Consider the following 20224-nt stretch of genomic DNA (forward strand, 5'->3'; position numbering starts at 1 on the left):
GGAAATGTATCACTTTTATTTGGTCAGATTTTGTTGTATTCTTTTCTTTTTTGTAGTATTTAATTGATTGAAGCCAGTTTACATATTCCAAAAATTGTGCTTTTGTTCTATTAGATAAATGTGTAACTTTAGAATTTTCCATTGTTATTCACCAGATCTTTCACCAAAACAATATTGTCTTGTGAGGGAAAACATTCAGATTAATCTTAACATTTTCATTGTAAAACATTGGTTTCACTAATTGTTCGTGAACCATTCTGTGAATCGACCTTTCTATAAAATTCTGTACATGCTGAAAAGCATCTTTCCAGTTTACCCTTTTTCAAATGACTTGAGACTAAATTTGTGAGTACCATTTATCTCTGGGCTTAGAAATCACACAATTGCTATCGACTTCGAGTTCCCACTCGATTACCTTTCTAATCCACGCTACTTTGAATGCATTAATACATGCCTCTGTGTTAGGAATAATGATTTTTTTTCTTTTTCTGTGTTCTCAGCACATTTTATTTTTTATTTTGTCTGTTTGTATATGTTTTTACATGTGTGTTTTAGCTTTTTTGTTTGTTTTGTTCCATACAAATTCGTAATTACTTCATTAGAGTGTCCTGTGGGTTCTGAAGTAGAATCCAGAGGTAAATAAGTTTTCATAACATTTACGATTTCAGTACAGCATGTCTTCCTAAAGGGGTGATAGTTTTCTGTAGACATATTTTGAATAGGCTTTTAATTTCAAGGAACGTATCTTCTGAATCCCTTTCCATAACTTGTGTACAATCATTTGTTATCCAGAGTCCACGTTTTTCAAATTTTGAAGGATTCCATTCCATGTTTTTATGAAATGAACATTTTCCTTTGAGTTCTTTTTGCTTCCTGACCGTATATCTGTCTTTCTATATTTTATTTCAATCCTGGAATATCAGGAAATTCATTAAGCGTTTTAGAAAAAAATCATGTGATTTTCACTAGTAAGTGTCGTAATGTCAGCAAACTGATTAAATTCTACTTTCCAGATGCCGGATGTTCAACTGGTTTAGGGATGTTGTCCCGTAGTCAGTGTCTTTGGCCTCCCAGTCTGATGGTCTGGAAACTCCTTGTAAATGTTACACGGATTTTTCTCGGTCTTTTTTCTTCAGTGTTGTAATTTGTCCTATCCTTTAATACTTTTTTTTTCTTTCTTTGCAAGAAAAAGAAACTAATATTGAAACACACACACACACACACACACACACACACACACACACACACACACACACACACACACACACACACACAGAGATAAAAACAGGAATGATAATGTGGATAACAATAATGATAATATTGATAAATGATCAAACAAATGTAAATAAACACACACATATATACACGCACATATGCAGTCTCATAGATATGAAAGCATAACCAAAAAATTAATGTACACAGGGCCATCACTTGCACATAAAAGTACCGACACACGCACGCACACGCGCGCGCGCGAAAAGGATTCACACAATGTCGGAAAGAAGAGGCAGAAAGTACGGAACAAAATGACATGTTCTAACTAACCCACAGATAGAAATGAGAGTTCTACACTCCCTCAACCCATTCCCACACAAAGTCCACTCATCCTTGTCATGCCATGGATCCGGCGGCACAGTCTCATGGAGGCCACCTCAGGTCGGATTTCGACGGGATATGGTCCTTTCCATATTACAGAACGACTTCAGAAGAGTATCAAGGGAACAGTCATCAGCTGCAACATAAAATGTTAGCTAAAAATTGCATTTGAGGTTGTGGTTGAATGGAACTAAAAGGAGGGGGTATTGGTAACGACCTCAACAATAAAAAAAACAAACATGTACACAAGTTGTTGTTGTGCCTCAGGTCGGTTACGTATTTATTTACATTTTCAAAAGAAAAAAACTTGATGAAAATAACATTTTCACGCATTCATACAACAGTTACTTCCTCCCAGTCCAACCTTCAGCTGGAAGAAAAGTGACTAGCAAGGAAAAGACAACCAGCATAAGAGAAAATTCATTGAACTTGAATTTGTTTTTTTATTGAGGAGAAAAAAAAAAGGTGATGCAAAATAAAACAACACCAAAAAATAAACGAGAATCAACCACGAGGTTTTAGCAAGAATGATTAAAATACAAAGAAAATAACTTTTTGTAACATTTTTGTTCACGGAGGTTAGATTATATTTGTGTTGACCTATATATATGAATCACAAGGAGAAAAAAAATGTAGATCCTACCCAGTAAGAATTCACGCGTCTTTGTGTGTGAAAAAAAAACGTACACGAAGCGAAAGAAAAATATTAGCGAGAGGACTGGATCTCCATATACTTGCGCAAAATTATATTATTCTGTGACATAACGAAAAGAGATTAAACGTATCTTTCAAAACAAACACATAAGGGCGCGAGTACGGCCAGCCAACCACAAAAATGAAACAACTAATAGTATTAAAATGAAAAAATAACTGAGGTTACTTTTGTATTAAGCTTATATGATAACTGGTATAAAAATGACGAAACAGCTTCTGGGTTAGAAGCTAGTTTCTGAACAGTTCCTCAGCAGCTGGTAAGACAGTGAGTAGATATCGTGCGGCAGAGACCGGGTGACGAGTCCGGGTGCCACACTCTGGCCAGTGAAGAGACAGGACGAAAGAAAAAGAAAGAAAGAAAAAAACATGGCGCAAAAGACTTTGAGGGTCTTTGCCAGTTCCATTTGGGACTCGGAACTCTCCTCTTCACTCTGTTCTCAATGAAGAGAGACCTCAGGGAGGGGGATGCATTGGGGGGACCTGAATGAACAGATACCCCACCCACCCAACAGAGTATTGGAACTCAAGGCGACCAGACGCCGTAACTAAAGATCTGGAAGCGAATGAATTTCTCATGTTTGTGTTTGGTGAGATTTCAGCTCCAAGCTGAGCGAAGTGATAACTTCAAGAGCGTGTCTGCGCAAGGAATATTAAATGCACGTGGAAAAGCTAATTTAACAAGAGAACAGGGAGAATAGCATGGATTGGAGGGGAAGAGAAGGAAACGGGGGGAGGGGGGGGGGGACAAAGAGGTGAAATATGAATATGTGTGATCATGTTCGTCATGGCTGAGCGACAACAGTGTACGGGAGGCCATAATAATTATGCGCTACGTCCGTGACACCCACAATACCACAACACACACACACAAACTTATACGCGCGCGCGCGCGCACACACACACACACATTCCTACAAATAGCAGCTCCCATGAAGCACACGCACATAAATACACATACATGGACTCGCACGCGCACAAAGCTCTCCTCACACACACACACACACACACACACACACACACACACACACACACACACAGACGTATGCAAGAACTCTCCTCACACGTACGCGCGCGTACACACACACACACACACACACACACACACACACACATACTGCCACCGATTTGCCGCAAGAGGGACGGGGAAAGATCTCTGATGCTATGAACATGGCGTTTAGCGGGTAACTTAGTATCATGCACTCTGGAAAGCCCAGATAGACACTGTTCCGTTTTGAAGAAATTTGCGCAATGTTGGTTTGGAAATGATGCCAATATTGGTTTCATGCTCGACTTACGGCCGTTCCCTCTCTCTGTCTTTCTGTGATGTGATCAATGGTATGATGGCCTTGTGCCTGCTCTGAGGTACTCGTTTACTTTTCTTTGGCTCTAAGATTTTCCCAGATGTAGACCGCTCGTGTTGTTGCATTCTCTTCCCTTTTTTCCGTTTTGTTTTGCAGTGAATCCCCAACCGGATTGGTCTTTGGTGATGTCCTCTTCTTTGCTGTTTTGTTCTATGAGTAGCTTCACCTCTGCATCAGTTCTGTCCTCTGGTCATTCCTGACAATGTTTTCCTTGAGTGGGTGAAATGGCTGTTTTGAAGAGACGTTTGAAGTTTTCCGGGTTTTCCTGCCATTCTTATGTTTCTTTCAATCTTCTAGCTGGCACACAAGCTGGATTGTATCTTCTGCTTGTCCCATCCATGACCTTCCGCGTCCTAGACGACTGCCTATTGGTTCCTTTACTGCATCATGCAGTGGGTTTTGAGGGTTGTTTTCTAATGCTCTGAATTAGTCCTTTACCTGTTCTGACTTGTTTCGGGCCTGCAATGAAAAGGTGAAGCAGGTATCGCATGGTTGTTCCAAAGATCAGCCTTATGGTTTCATTTTGAACTCTAACTATAGAAAGCTGCCTTGAGAGAATGTTGTTCGCCCTAGTCCGTAGTCTGTCACACTGAGAACGAGTGATTGATATAGCTGGAAGATGTGGCTTTTTTCGATACCTTTGGCTGCCATTGGCTTTAACGCTGAAAGAACCTTTTTGCATTTTAGAACAGTGCTTCCAGTTTGTTTTCTGAAGGTCAGCATCCTGTCGAACCGTATTCCTAGGTAGCGTAGACCGTCGGTTTTCTTGATCTGAATTCCGTCGAACGAGACAGCTGGTGGTGATTTGCTCAGTTTTGTTGTTTAGAGTGCAAAGCAATGTTTTGGCTTTCGCTGGATTAATAGAAGTTCCTGTGTCCTTGCATCATTGGGCGATATTGTTCAGTTGTTTCTGGACGGCTGTAAGTTCTTTCTTGAGCATCTTTCGAAGTTTTGAAGACTGTTCGCAAGAGTAAGCACCCGAGCCACGTCATTGTTATTTAGGTCTGCAAGCCTTTTCTTGGGAAGGTCCGGCCGCTATGTAATGCCGTGTAGCTATGGCTGACGGATCGTATTTTTATCACTTTTCACTTCGCCCTAGCAAGCGCAACACTGCATTCATCGAGCTGAAAGATAAATCAGAAAATAAAACCACCTTTGCTCGTTCCTCTAAGTGTTTCTTTTTTTGTGTGCAAGGCAGTGTGAGTGAAACTGATCGCCCGAAGTGGAGTAACCTTCGCTCTTCAAAACGCAGCCCGGTGAACAAGTTTGCCGACGTCTGCTTCTGGTCTGAGAGGGTTGGTGACAAAAATTGGTTACGGACTTTGCTCCTTACAACCAATCGACTTAATAGACCTATCAAATAAAAGATCATGTTCTCTCCTTTTACGTGGGCTAAGTTTCCAGTTGATTTATTTTACTCGATTTCTGAAAAAAAAGAGGCTAAAAATTTATCTGTTTTTCTTGACGCTCTACTGCATTTTCAGGCAAATTAAATCTCCTAGTCAAACCAACCACTGAAAAGTTCATTCTTTCCTCTTTAAAATGCTTTATTAAATGACCAGAAAGCTTTTAAGGAGCAGCGTATGTTTAACGAAAAAATGGAGACCTCGTATTTTTTTATACCACTGATCAACTAGATCTGTTTTTAGATCTGAGGTTTCAATGCCCGGCTTCGTGGAAGTCTTGTCAAAGAGCTCAACGTAGTTGAGGTTTTGATTCAAATACGGGGAGAACTTTAAAAAAAAAAAAATTTGGAACCAACTTTACATTACTTATTTTCATAAGTATTTGAATGATAGGTTTCATAATTTTAGTTAATATCATCGTTTCTGTTGTGAAACAATTTTCTTTCCGACAATGAAAGACAGCCGAGAACTCCGTCAAAATAGCAGACGAATTTTTCAGTGAGAAGTTCAGTTGGTCTTGTTCAACTTTGTGATCGCACAACAGACTAACTCTATTTTCTTACTTCTGTTTTATTTCAGAGAGAGAGAGAGAGAAATCTCTCTCTCTCTCTCTCTCTCTCTCTGTGTGTGTGTGTGTGTGTGTGTGTGTGTGTGTGTGTGTGTAATAATATATGTATTACAGAGAGAGAGAGAGAGAGAGAGTATACATCACAGAGAGAGAGAGAGAGAACCTAATCAAAAGAACAATTCGAGGGGTACATTTGATGCTGTATTGTAAGACTGTTGTTTCCTTTCAACCTTTTTATACTTCAGCACTGATACGGAGCATGCATTTGTTGTACTGCATGGATGTATGTACTTAAGAACTGGTGCGATCAGCTGTGCTCATTAATAGTCGATAATGATGCATAAACAAGAAAACAATTACATAAAGTGATGCATACATATTGATTTTGAAACACACACACACACACACACACAGAGAGAGAGAGAGAGTCCTGAACAATCATTTGTTGAGAATCATTTTTAGCACATTTTGGAGCACATTATCCCGATCGTCTTAAATAAAGCTTTTTTTTCTTGTAATCTTATCAAAAGCTGCCATTTATCAAGATTTATTATCAACATTTGCTGTCTTTTAAGTTTACAGTCTTTCCTGAACCTGAAAATATCTTAAATGTTTATGTAGATGTAATAGTTTTTGAGTTTCAGTCATTTTAGTAACGCTACCATCAAAACTGCAGGATCGGACATGCAGAAAATAAGCATTTTCCTCAGACTTTATGACACTGCCATTCAGCCAATAACATTAACAGCCAACTAAAAAACCTCTGAAGTCTTCTACGTACTATATAGCTCATATATGAAGAGTTTTGACAATGATAATGCATTAGTGGCAATTCTACAAGGGTTCCAAAATGTCATTTGTGAGATTGGCTAAAATCGCGGAATTTTTTTAAAATTCAAAAACTCTATATCTCAAAAACTGTTTGGTATATTGCTTTGAAATTTGGTGTGGCATTTTACTTTATTGCACTCTTTCATGTGAGGCTGCTGCTACGAATATGAAAATCTGGCCGGGCCTACCTACTTTTCGTGTAGATGTTGCATAGGCCATGAGAGAACGGAGTTCCTTGTGGCAGTCCGATGGAAAGTTCAGAGGATGCAAACATCCAAATTCCGAGATGTAGGACCACGATTCTTTCCTGAAGTGCTGCTGTTATCCGTCTTGGTAGTGTAAAGCTTACTCCATACTTAAACATCAACTCATTGAGGTGTGAATTAGAATTTAATGTAAGAATCTTCCGGGTCATTTGCTACTGCTTTTTAAAGTAGTCGCATTTTCCCGTGTACACTCTACAGTACCCACCTTGATCTGGAGTGAGGATGTGCCTCTGTTCAAGATCCCTTGCAAGTTTCCTTGCTATTATGGGTTCCATGAGCTTTCCAACAATATTTTGCATCGTTAGGATCCAGTGGCCGCTTACCAGACGATGATCCTTCCCAGGTTTTGGTATGGGTTTAAAGAAGCTGTGTGTCTAATCCTCCGGCACATGTCCGTTGTGGAAACTGTTTTGATATAGATTGAAAAGTTTGCTTCTATCTTCTTCTGATAGCTCCTAGTTAATCAAGTAGCGAACTTTGTCTGGGCAAGGAGCAGTTTCATTCTTGCATTTTGCTATTGCTTCATTCAGATCATATATTGTGATGTCATCATCAGGTCCAGCCTGCACAAGCTTTTGGTTTAACTCGTCCATATATTTCTTATTATTATCTAAGTGGTTTTTTTATCACTCTGTTGTATGAACCGTTTGAGAAGAGTGGATCCTTTTTCTTCATTTGTCTTTAGTTTGGTTCCATCAATATCTAACCTGTCTGTGGTTGTTGTTGTGCTGGTTTTCCCTTCCATACGACGATAGAACTGGCAACAGAAAGTTGTGTCATAGCTGAGTGCCTCGCAAAACTGTTTGCAATTATCAGTTTTTGCTTCTTGATTTTTTAATTCAAATTGCTTTGTTTTGTTGGGGTTTTTTTGGGGGGGTTTTGTCTCAATTTCTTTGTCAGGAGAAGGCTTTTATACTTTCTTTTTACCAAAGTTTCACAGCAGCAGGATTTGCTATCCAGGCTCTCTGTGTGTCAGCATTCCACTATGGAGCTGAATAGTTTGCTTCCTGTTCAGCGCCATTCTTTTGTTTCCTCTGCCTCTGCTTCTTAATTTTTTTTTTATGGTGGTTGCCTCTTTGTTTTCACACTGAAATGGTATATTTGATGGTTTATGTAGACTGGATGGATTATGTCAGGTCAGGTCATTAGATCTGCTACTGGTAACCTGTAATCCAGTACAACCTGTTCAGGGTCGGGTTGCCGGCGACTAAACCGGCACTCCCACCGCTCCCTTCCGGGACTGGTGAGGCGGGTGGCTAGACACACTTATGGAATTATAAACGAGATCCATAAAAGGGCGTCGGCTCAGGAGAGCCACCGACGGCCATCTAGCTCCACCGTGCTGTGTGCATGCCACACGCAGTTGGCCCCCAGGGTGTGTCTACCCATGCATGCGAAGTCTGGATCCGGCAGAATCTGCGGAAGAAACCTATCGGTTCAAGGGAGAGAAAGGCGGTTACAGCAACGCACTGTGGAGTGCAGAGAGCAGTCATCCTTAATGACCTTTCATCCTTCATCCTTTCATTCCCCCAAGTCCTGTGGCGACAGGCGAGCGACGAAACGACAGGTGTGGGTACACTGGCAGTCGCAGCCGCAGACCTGCATGCAGGCGGCTCAGGCCATAGGGTCGTTCTTCTGTGAATGCGCAGCCACTTATCCTGCATCTGACGTAACTTCTGCTGAACAGTCCTGCGGATAGTATTGTACGCATCCTTTTTTGATGTGGACTTTGGGTTGCTCAGGTAGGCTTGATGCAGACGGCGTTTCTCATCCAGAAGCTGCTTGATTTCATCACAGTTTTCATCAAACCAGTCTTTGTGCTTTCTGGTCATGGGTCCCAGGGTCTCTGAAGCTACACTATAGATCAGCTCGCGCAGGGTCCTCCAGTCAGACTCCACATTCTGGTTGTCCAGAGAGGCGGATTCCAGACGATCTTCCAGCAGCTCCACAAAGGTCTGTTTGATGGTGATGTTTTTCAGCTTAGCGATGTTGAGCCGTTTGGAGCCTTCTGGCCTTGAGGACGTCTCTTGGGTTGGATTCGAATATTCAGCTTCAAGACTACAAGGCGATGGTCTGTCCAACACTCGGCGCCGCACATGGTCTTTGTCACACGTACATCTTGCCTATCCCTTTTTTCTGACGATAACGTAATCGATGAGATGCCAATGCTTTGAGCGAGGGTGCATCCATGACGTCCTGTTACGGGCAGGGAGGCAGAAAACTGTGTTGGTTATCAGCAGTTCGTGCTGTGCACAGGTCTGAAGCAAAAGCAATCCATTTAGGTTGCAGTGGCCCACGCCGTGCTTTCCAATCACTCCATCCCAGGAGATGTAGTCAGAACCAACTCTAGCATTGAAGTCCCCAAGAATGATGAGCTTGTCTGCTTTCGGGATAGCAGCAATGACAGAGTGAAGGTCCTCGTAGAACTTCGCCTTCACTTCATCCGGGTTGGTCATTGTTGGGGCGTAGGCACTGACAATGGTGAGGTGCTTCTGGCCAGATGCCAGTGGGAGTTTCACGGTCATAAGCCTATCGTTGAATCCCTTTGGGATTCCAGCTAGCTTGCTGACAAGTGCTGTTTTTACTGCAAAACCAACGCCAGCCTCACGTCGCTCTTCGCTTCCTCGTCCACTCCAGAAGAAGGTGTATCCAGATCCCCATTCATTGAGCTCGCCTTCGCCTGCAAGCCGAGTCTCACTCAAGGCAGCGATGTCGATGTTGTATTTGGCGAGTTCGGATGCAACTTGTGCCGTTCTCCTTTGGGGTCTGTCCGCGTTATCTCTGTCCAGGAGAGTCCTTATGTTCCAAGCACCAGTTGTGAGAGGAACGATCCTTGTTTTTTTCTTTTCTTTCTCTTTGTTTCGACCGCTGATGTAGGGTCCCCGCCAGCCGCGGTATGCTGGCCAGGGTGATATGGAACAGGCAATTTTTAGGGCACCTTTTCTAGCCCCTTCCTCATGCCAGGGAGGTGAGCAATGCATTCCTAAAGAGGGCTGCTCAGACGCTCAGACGGCTGTCGAACTCCATCGCTGCTCCTGTCGATGAAGAACGACCCTATGGCCTGAGCCGCCTGCGTGCAGGTCTGCGGCTGCGACTGCCTGTGTACCCACACCTGTCGTTTCGTCGCTCGCCTGTCGCCACAGGACTTTGGGGTGGTGAAAGGATGAAGGATGAAAGGTCATTAAGGATGACTGATGACTTGCGCGATGAGTTTGTTTAAAGTGAAGAGGAGTTGCGCAACGTCAACCTCACTCTCTCGTCCGGGTTCACCAATTTCCAGTGGCAAGACTAAGTCGAGACGACTGGAGGATGAGCACGGATGCAGTGGATGACCAAGATATCCTTTCGGTGTCTCATCTTGCTCTGTGCACTCCACAGTGCGTTGCTGTAACCACCTTCCTCTCCCTTGAACCGATAGGTTTCTTCCGCACATTCTGCCGGATCCAGACTTCGCATGCATGGGTAGACACACCCCGGGGGCCAACTGCGTGTGGCATGCACACAGCACGGTGGAGCTAGATGGCCGTCGGTGGCTCTCCTGAGCCGCCGCCCTTTTATGGATCTCGTTTATAATTCCATAAGTGTGTCTAGCCACCCGCCTCACCAGTCCCGGAAGGGAGCGGTGGGAGTGCCGGTTTAGTCGCCGGCAACCCGACCCTGAACAGGTTGTACTGGATTACAGGTTACCAGTAGCAGATCTAATGACCTGACCTTATATATATATATATATATATATATATATATATATATATATGTATGTATCTAAGGAGGATATATATATATATATATATATATATATATATATATATATATTTGGAAGACATTAACCTTGACGACGTTTTGACCGAAACGGAATCACTTTAATTCGTGAAGATTATTATCAGTGTACTTATCATTTTCGTAAACATTGTGCTCATCATTATCATTATCGTCATAATAATCATGATCTTGAATCAAGAAGACGGTTGCTGATTTTGGCAGGTGTTCACGCTAATCTTCGATGTGGAAGCTGTATTGAAGATCATAGGGTTTGGCCCTAAGAGCTATTTCAGCAGGAGATGGAACCGCTTTGACTTCATCATCTCTCTGATCAGCAGCATTAGCCTTTGCCTGCAACTGATCATGACGAGTGACAGCAACAAGTGGCTTCAGTTCTTGACCGCTTTCAGGCTGGTAAGGCTAAGGCGCAACCATCTTGTTCTTCTCGTTCTTGTTCCTGTTCCATCTCTTTCTCTGACGATAGATCTTGGTCTTGTTGATCATTTTCTTCATTTCTTTTTTGTCTCGTTCTCGTCGTTGTTTTCCTCTTCCGCAGAACAATTTCGTTTTTATGTTTACATCCTGCCGCTGCTGCTCCTTGTTTGTCGTTGTCCTCTTATTCCTTATTCTGGTCTTTGGTTGTTTTTTATGCCCCTCCTTTCCTCCCTCAGTCTGCCTGCCTTCATGGCTGGCTGCCTGTGCTCCTTCTGCCTCTCTCATTGTCCCCTTTTGACTGTGCTTTCTTTCTCAGTCTGCGTAACTGCCTGTCTGCCTGCATTATGATCTTTTGGAAGATACTATCAGGCTTTGAGTTAAGTATGAATCTGTTTGCTGTGGTGACCATTCAAAACATCGGCGGATTTTCACATTTTGCCCAGATTTTACTCATACTACACGAAGTATGTGTGTAAACGAGTGAATTTTTACTGTTTGCCAAGCTATGGAACATAAATTGTATTATTGATTATCGACTGGGGGTTACAATTCAAAACAGGAAAATGAGAGAGAAGGGAATGCCAGGGATTGATACGGATGGCGTTTTCAGCCCAGACTTGGCCATAAAAATAATTGCATTTCGTTAAACCAATGTACGAAAAACCTCAGGATTGTGAGAAAGTGTGGACTAACAAGGACTCTTCCCACTGGTTACTTGTGTTCTCTCTCTCTCTCTCTCTCTCTCTCTCTCTGTATTCTGGTGAATTTATGTGTCCATGTATTTGCACATGCGGGTGTGTGTGCCGGCAGCTACGAATACTGAAGCTAGCCCAGGTGTGGCCAGCCATGAACACACTTCTGACCATAATCGGCAGCGCCCTATCGGCGTTGGGCCAGCTGACCATCATCCTGGGCATCATCCTCTACATCTTCGCCATCATTGGCCTGCAGCTGTTCCATGACAAGTACAACAAGTTCCAGTTCCCCAACGGCATTCCTAGGTATACCTGCTAGCGCGTGGCGGGGGCTTGGGGTGGGAGGAGTTTTGAAATTGTAAGGTAATGTGTGTCTTTTTGTGTGTGTGGTTTTTTTTTGTTTTTTTGGGGGGGGGGTTTTTTCGTTGTTTTGTTGTTGTTGTTGTTGGTTGGGTTTTTTTGGTGTTTTTTTTGTTGTTGTTGTTTTTGTTGTTGTTTTGTTAACGTTGACAAAACGCTTCTGCTTTCAGAACACTATCGCTGTCACCAGACACACAGAGGCCTTTTTAAATGTGACATCTGGGGAGAGAGAGGGAGAGAGGGGCAGAGATATGTGGACGACACGAATTTCATCATAGACCTCATTGTTACATGCCCAAAAGAGGGTCTTGGATTAGCTAAAATAAACTTCTGAACAGTCGTGTTGGTGAAACAATTTACAACTCTACACCCACTATCTTGCCTCAAAGTCCGTTTTTTGGAATCGATCATCATGCGATAATTACTTTTGTTCTGAAGTGATAAAGAATTAAATTCGAGGAAATAACGGGAATAGACAGATACGGACGTATAAGTTGTTAGGCTATTACACAGTGATATGCCGATCCGATGTACCTGTACTGTCCAGCTTTGGTGTTCATTGGTAATATTCATTTACATTCGATATCCGGCACAACTTTTCAATTCTGCACTTTTTTTCTGACGGTGAGTAAATGTATGTTTTGGATCGACTTAAGCAGTAAACTCGTCGTCAAATACCAAATTAAATAGTCATTTGTTTTGTTTTATCATTTAAAAGCAAAACTTTTTTCCTGCCCTTTGATCGTCGTAGTGCCAGATTTCGTGTGAAATGATTTACAAGCTATTTTGAGTTTTTGTTGGCTCACCTGTGAGAAAACGTGGGGCGCCCCTCCCCCAACAAAATGGATGTCTCAGGGGTACTACCTCACTTTGTCGCAATGCGAGAAAGCATGGCATTGCAAGAAAGCTTGTCATGCGAGAAGACTTGGCATTGCGAGAAAGCTTGGCATTGAGATAAGGCATATTAGTTCCCCTGTTACACTTTCTGGGGGACGCCGCTCGCTTTCTCTCACAGGTGAGCCAACTTTTTTTTTATAACTTTTTTCTTTTTTAATTTCCAGTTTTTATTACACATATACAATTGACATAAGAACTTAAGTACAGAGATTTTGATTAAGCATTCGACCAGCGAGAGACTATTAAAGCTAATCAAATGTTAACTATCCAAAGGATAGAGAGATAGTAGAAAAAGCAATTAACGAACTATAATTGAACGATATCTGGAAGGATTTATACCAAGATGTTCACAGATACACACGAAGAAGAACTAATCGATTACAACAAGCTAGTTTGGATTTTCTTTTCTTTTCTCGTTTAAGATCAAGTAGTTTCTTTTGTTGAAGATGCAGATATTGATTATGGATATAGGACTGACCATTCAATGATTTTGTTAGGTAACCTAGTGAAGGGTCGTCGGGGTACCGCCGGTGATTTCCAAACCAGTTCTCTCCATCGGTTCCTGTCTCTTGCAGCTGTCTGGGAATCTGGGAAATTCAGATCGTTGTCCTGCCACATTTTCTTTTGCCTCCCTCTCTTCCTACTGCCTGATACGGCGCCCTGCAGAATAATCTTTGCGAGCCCGTCCGATCTTGTGACATGTCCGTGCCATTTGAGCTTCCTTCTCATGATGACGGTTAGGAGTTCATCGTGGGGTCCAATGGCTTGGATGAGCTTCTGTCGGACCTCAGTGTTGGTGACGTGCTCAGTGTAGGAGATACCAAGTAGCTTTCGGAAGCATATCATTTCCATGGCTTGGATCTTCTGGAGGTTGGCAGTGAAAGTCCACACTTGGCAAGCATAGAGAAGCATTTATTGAACCAATGAGCGCATAAGTTTCGCTTTCAATCTGAGTGTGATGTTTTTGTCTCTCCAAACGGGCTTCAGTCGAGTGAGCGCTGCTGAAGTCTGCGCAGACTTCATCTGTGACAATTGCACCCAGGAACTTGAACTTAGATACAGATTCCAAAGACTGCCTGTTGACTTTGAAATCAGTGCTGATGCGTTGATGTTATTCGTCTTGGTCTTGGTCTTTTCTACATTGATTTCCATTCTGTATGCCCTGGTGGTTATGTAAAATCATCGGCGAACCGAAGATTTGCAACAGTTCTGCCTCTAATGGTGACGGTGCCGTCATAGTCTTCCAATGCATCCGACATGATACGTGTCCAGGAATATATTGAATAGTGTAGGAGATAGCAGACAACCCTGTCTGACTCCAACTGTAGTCCTGAACCAGTTTCCGATGGAACTGTTGCGGAGGACTGCACTGGTTGCCTTGTCGTATAGTTGTTGGATAACTCTGATGATATTAAGGCTGATGTCTTTCCTCATAGTTGCCAACAAAGCCTCATGCCTCACTGTATCAAACGCTTTCCTGAAATCTACGAAGACATGGTATCCCGAAGAGATACTAGGAATATAATTAAACAAATGATGTTAAAGACTGCGAAAAAACTGATTATGCGGGGAAACTATCTGAAATAAATATGGATGAAAAGAAATATCACACCTGGATTGCATTTAATGTTTATACGCTGCATATAGTTTATTTTTTAATTTGTTTTTACTTCCTAGCCACATAGCCTGTGTTTTCGTGCGTTCGTGAAAAGCCCTGAACACTTGCCAAACTATTCTACTCGAATAGATTTTTCAAAGGATACAGCATCCCCAGTATTCACCAACTGTGCATTATCAGCAAATGGATGTATTTTATATTCTTTATTATTAATTTTATACCTTTTATTTATCTTCCATTATGATTATCATAACTGCTAATATTTCTACGCTTAAAATAAACAAATATGGAGAAAGTGGATCACTCTGTCTACGGCCCCTTTCTCTAAGAAACCAGTCTGTAATTTGATCATTGACGATAAGAGTCGATTATATGGAGCCAACAAAAACTTAACAGCATGTAACAGCTTGTAAAACAGTAAGATGAACTCATGCGTGATTCACGTTTATTTCAGTGTTTTCATGGTGCAATTTAATGTTGGAGAGCGAGAGAGAATTAAACGTAAATTACATGCTGAAGTTTCTCTCCCTCCCTCCATCTCTCTGTCTGTCTGTCTCAGTGTCTTTCTCTCAAAGTATAGGCTACCTACTTGATGAACGTGACTCCATCAGAAGACAGCAAGAGGATGGGGGGAGGAGGGGGGGGGGGCGGAGAGGAGCGGATGGAAGGGTTTCGGGAAGAGCGAGGGGATTTTAGGGGGGCAGATTTCGAAGCACCGAAGACTATCTTGATGGAGATGAAAAATTGCTTTGAATGTTGGGAGTCGCCGAAGCGTTGGACTTGAGCTTTCATTTCTCACCAATCGGATTTTAGTTCTTACGTAAATAGTGTGCACATCTGTGGTCAATGTGGCTTGAGTGACGGAGAAGACGACGTCTTGATAGAAATGTTCGGTGTGGGAGAACGCGTTCGATCTGCCGCTCATAATTTTATCGAAGAACAGGGCTTGTTCAGAGTGATTATTGTTTATATTACGGCAGAAAGTCTATTTTTTTCACGATCGACTCTACTGAGCGCAAACAAATGAATGCACATAAGTGAAGATCGTTGCATAACGTCACGAAAAGCCATCGAGAAGTAGGTATACTCCTGCTGGAAGTTTCATGGCCAAAGCATTATATAGTGTAATGTGTGCCACGTGAAGTTTAGCATGGACAGATGCTTCCAACAACATCAGGTTGAATAACTTTTCTTTTTCTTTTTTTTGTGAGCGGTGTATTCCTTCTCTTTTTTTTTCTTTAACCGTAGGAATCACTGTGACCATGAAGGCTTTGCCTCTCATGTTCCCATGTTCATAAAAAAAAGTCTGTGTTTTTTTGTATCCTGACATGTAATGATGTGTACCAGGGACCCATCAACGATGCAAACATTGCTAATTTTAATAAGTGAGGGGGAACTTACTCCAACACAAAAAGAAAGCATTATAATCTGCATTCCAAAAGGAGACAAAGCAATGGAAGATATAAGAAATTGGAGACCAATATCCCTCTTAAATACAGTATATAAGATAGGATCAACATGTAAAGCTAATAGAATAAAAACTGTATTACCTACTCTGATTAATGGTGATCAAACTGGTTTTATTCCTGGCAGAGGTATATAGGAGACAATATTAGATTGATTTATGATTTGATAGAGTATCTAAATGGTAAGAACCTTTCTGGTCTGCTCTTGAATATAGATTTTGAAAAGACGTTCGACTCTTTAGATTGGAACTTTATGTTTAAGGTACTGAAGGCTTTTGGTTTTGGGGAAAGCATAAACAAGTGGATTAGTACCTTTTACACTAATATTATGTCTGCTGTAATTACTAATAGACATGCATCCACATGGTTCTCTGTTAAAAGAGGATGTAGACAGCGTGACCCAATCTCTCCTTATCTTTTTATCCTGTCTGTAGAAATTCTTGCAATAATGATTAGAGAAAATGAATAAATGAATAATGAAAATAAATTGTAATAAATAGTACTGAACATAAAATGGAACAATAAACAGGATAGAATAAACAGAAAAAACAGTAGCGAAAAATATAAGCAACGGTGGTTTAAAATTTCCTGAATTGAAAACATATTTGCATTCTTTAAAAGTAACATGGCTTAGAAAAATAAAATAGACAAACCATAAATGGAAAAAAAATATGGCATTAAAGAAATTTCTTTATTGATAATATGGAAAATTATGGACCAAAGATATTAGGAAAGTATAAAGCAAAAAATAAATTTTGTACAGAAGTTTTTAATGTATATGATGGATTTTATTATAAAACTGAAATACAGAATCCTAGTCAGATGTTTGCTGAACCCATTCTCTTTAACGAAAGAATTAGAGTTGGTCATAGTATTCTCTCTTACAAAAACTGAATTGAAAAAGGTATTTAAAAAGTTGCTGACTTTACTGGAGAGAATGGACAATGCTAACCTTTCACAGACTTCAGACCAAAGTATGATTTAACAGTTGATTTTGTGACCTTTACTGGAATAAAAATGTCAGTTAAAAAAAAATTCATGCGAAAGTGTAACATACCTATAAATGTTAATACCATAGCAGAGAAACACTCTGCACTGCAAACACTACATTCTGTTAAAAAAAAAAGGAACACAGCTGTATTACAACATCATGTGTGACAGTGGACAAGAGCATAAATGTTGTAGGAGGTGGGAAGAAAAATTATTACAAGAAATCAAATGGAAAGACTGTTTCCTTAAGATGAAATAGATTAAAAGATATTAACTTAAAATGGCTTCAGATTAGAATCCTTGAAGAAATGGGGATAATGAATGACAATAACTGTAATTTTTGTAATATTAAAAAGACAGTATATTGATCAAATGCTTTGGAAATGCCGTGTTACGCAGTTGTTTTGGAAACGTATTCAGACTATGTTCAATGAAACTTGTGAACTAACGTCCAGTCTGAGATAACCGAAAACCTGGTTTTGATTGGATGCGATGGAAACATCAAAACTTATGTGGTATTTGATTTTATTATCCTGGTAGCTAAATCCTACATTTATAAGTGTACATGGGATAATAGTCAGCCTGATTTGATTATATTTAGAACATTACTTACCTACAGATACAAAATAGAAAAGCACATAGAAAGTATAAATTTTAGACTAAATGAATTATCTGCCAGCTGGTGTTATTACAAAAACCTGCTCATTGAAAACCCCTGACTCCATTTTCTTTTCTTTCTGGATACTTGTTTTTTTATTTGGCAAAAAGAATCAGTACCCAACAAATAATATGTACTTGCACTGTTGTTTCAAAATAACTTGACACAATTAGCTAACAGAAGGATTTTGTTTACAATTATTAGAACACCTTCACCATATGTCAGCTTGGTAGCAATGGGGCTGTTGTAGCTCTCTGACGTCTCATATGAACTATGTCATCTGACTGTTAAATGTGTGTAGCCAGTTGGGAATCGAGGTGTAATATTATAAGTGAAAATGTTTTGGTTTTTTTGTTTGTTTCTTTTTTTTTTCGTGTGTGTATGGTGGTTTTTGTTTTTGTTTGTTTTGCTGTTGTTGTTTTTTTTTTGTTGTTGTTTTTTTTGTGTTTGTTTTTTGGGTTTTTTTTGTTTGTTTTTCTTCTTTTGTGAAAATACCCTTGCTAACTATTACCATGCTTGTATAATATGTAACTTGTCACAGGAAAATTGTCATGGTTATGATGCTGAAGCGAAAATATAACCTTCAATGCAATGAAAAAATACATACATACATACATACAGAAAAATTAGCACTCAGACCACCCACTGAATGTTCAGTGGAGGAGGAGAAGATATCCCAGTCCCTGCTTGACTCAAATTTGGGACCCCCACTTCCTGATTAGGTGCTCTCCAACAGACCACCACACCACCAGTGGAAGACTTGGCTGGAAGAGGGTGGAAGACATGAGTTGGAAGGTGAAAAATTGAACCTGAAAGAAGGTGGAAGACTGAACTGAATGAAAGTAGAAGTGTCGAGTTAATTGTGCTAAAATCTGTAGAACAAGGAATCATTTTTCAGCCCATTAGTTGTTATCTCAGTTCCTGACCTCACACCAGTGCTTCCTTCATCTGCAAGATGGACTTGGGCATTGAAAAATGGTATCATTATTATAACAAATTACCTCAAATATTTGTATTGATGATTTAATATTTAATTCACATGTACATGAAATATTAGCATCTTTCTAGTAAATATGACTTTTTAAAACTTTTTTTTCGATGGCAGTAGCTTTTTTACTTTCAAATTTTTATTTTTTATTGGATGTAATTTTTCTGTCATAAATGGTAGCCCAGTTATATATGTGTGGTGTTCAGAATGTATATATATATATATACACCCTCCTTTCTAAACGGCCATTTCATTTTTATCTTTTTGCTGTCGTATTTTGTGAAATATTTCTGCCAACCCACTGTTCTCTGCACACGGTCCATTCACTTTTTCCCCACACAGTCTCCCTTCACAATCCTGGAGATGCTGACCATGAACTGAATGAAAATACGCATGAAAACAGTATGAATGGTACATATATTTACAGTTCAGTTATCGTGTTGAAATCCTGCTTTTGAAATGAAGACAGTAAGCACACCATCAGTGTTATGGAATTCTGGTTTACATATTTTGGTTATGTCCAGATAATTTATTTGCATACAGTTGTGTAGATCATTAGTTCATCAAGTAAACAGTGTTTGGTTTAATATGTTTCCTTGGAGTACTCCCTGTAGTCGTATTACTTCTGCAGCTGGTCCTTTGTCGGGTGTTATGTTGTTAATATGCCATATCACACGCACAGTTGCATGCTTGCACACATCCATGCACACAACAGTAAACCCAGGACCATGGAAACATTTGTTTTAATAACAGTTCTGACAAAATGATAGCATTAAATCTGGACAGCAGTTTGAAGAGAACAGGCCGACTGATGTGGCAGGTGCAGTAAGCAGGGATTGCACTCCTCTCTGTTCCCACAGATTCCCAGGATGTCCGTTGTGTGAGGCCTGTGTAAGTGGAGAAAAAAAGGTTTTTCATCCTGACAATCCTTACAGATCAACAGATATGGGTATAGACACACTTGCAGACACAAACACAATGAAAGAAACACTTTCATGCTTCATGAAATTGAGGTACTCTGCTGCTGTTTGTGAATGTATGCAAAGGTATTTTCCTGTGATATATATTATGCCACAATCTGGATTCGTTCAAAAAACCCTTGATACCAATTACCATGGTGATTACTTGTGGTTTGTAAATACTCATACACGTTATTCACATATGTAAAGATAAATTCATTTTGTTTGTCATTTATTTATTTACATTCTGCTATCTTTTCTTCTTTATTTATTTTATTCTAAACCTTTTGTGAGATTTAGTTCATGAAAATGTGCATACTTAGTGTTTTTGTAATATATTTTGCCATCATAAAATTTTTAAAAAAAAAGTAAATAAGATTAAAAGAAAAATGAATAACAGAATTTAATCTAAAAAAAAAAAATATGAAAAGATTTTTTCTTTCTTTTTTAAATTAAAAAAAGAAGTAAAGTAATACCAACAAAAAAACAACTTGTAAATGCTGAAACAAATTAGAGAACGAGAACATAGATATTGGGATATATGGACTTCTTTTTTTTCCCCCTTCTTTATTTATTGAGACACGCAGACAAAAACGCGCGTACACACACACACACACACACCCACACACACACACACACACACACACACACACACAC

At 40.2% G+C, this 20224-nt stretch overlaps 1 protein-coding gene across 1 annotated transcript in view; it reads left to right on the forward strand.

The window, feature by feature from the left end:
- The first annotated feature begins 1613 nt into the window (after positions 1-1613).
- LOC143280371 (sodium channel protein 1 brain-like) overlaps positions 1614-20224 on the forward strand; it is a 75212-nt gene continuing 56601 nt past the window's right edge. The window contains exons 1-4 of the mRNA XM_076585008.1: positions 1614-1656; positions 4866-4966; positions 10724-10915; positions 11747-11937. Coding sequence (XP_076441123.1) covers positions 1614-1656; positions 4866-4966; positions 10724-10915; positions 11747-11937 — 527 coding nt within the window. The remainder of the gene's footprint in view (positions 1657-4865; positions 4967-10723; positions 10916-11746; positions 11938-20224) is intronic.

The sequence above is a fragment of the Babylonia areolata genome, chromosome 3 (assembly GCF_041734735.1).
Source record: "Babylonia areolata isolate BAREFJ2019XMU chromosome 3, ASM4173473v1, whole genome shotgun sequence".
NCBI classification, from domain to species: Eukaryota; Metazoa; Mollusca; class Gastropoda; order Neogastropoda; family Buccinidae; genus Babylonia; species Babylonia areolata.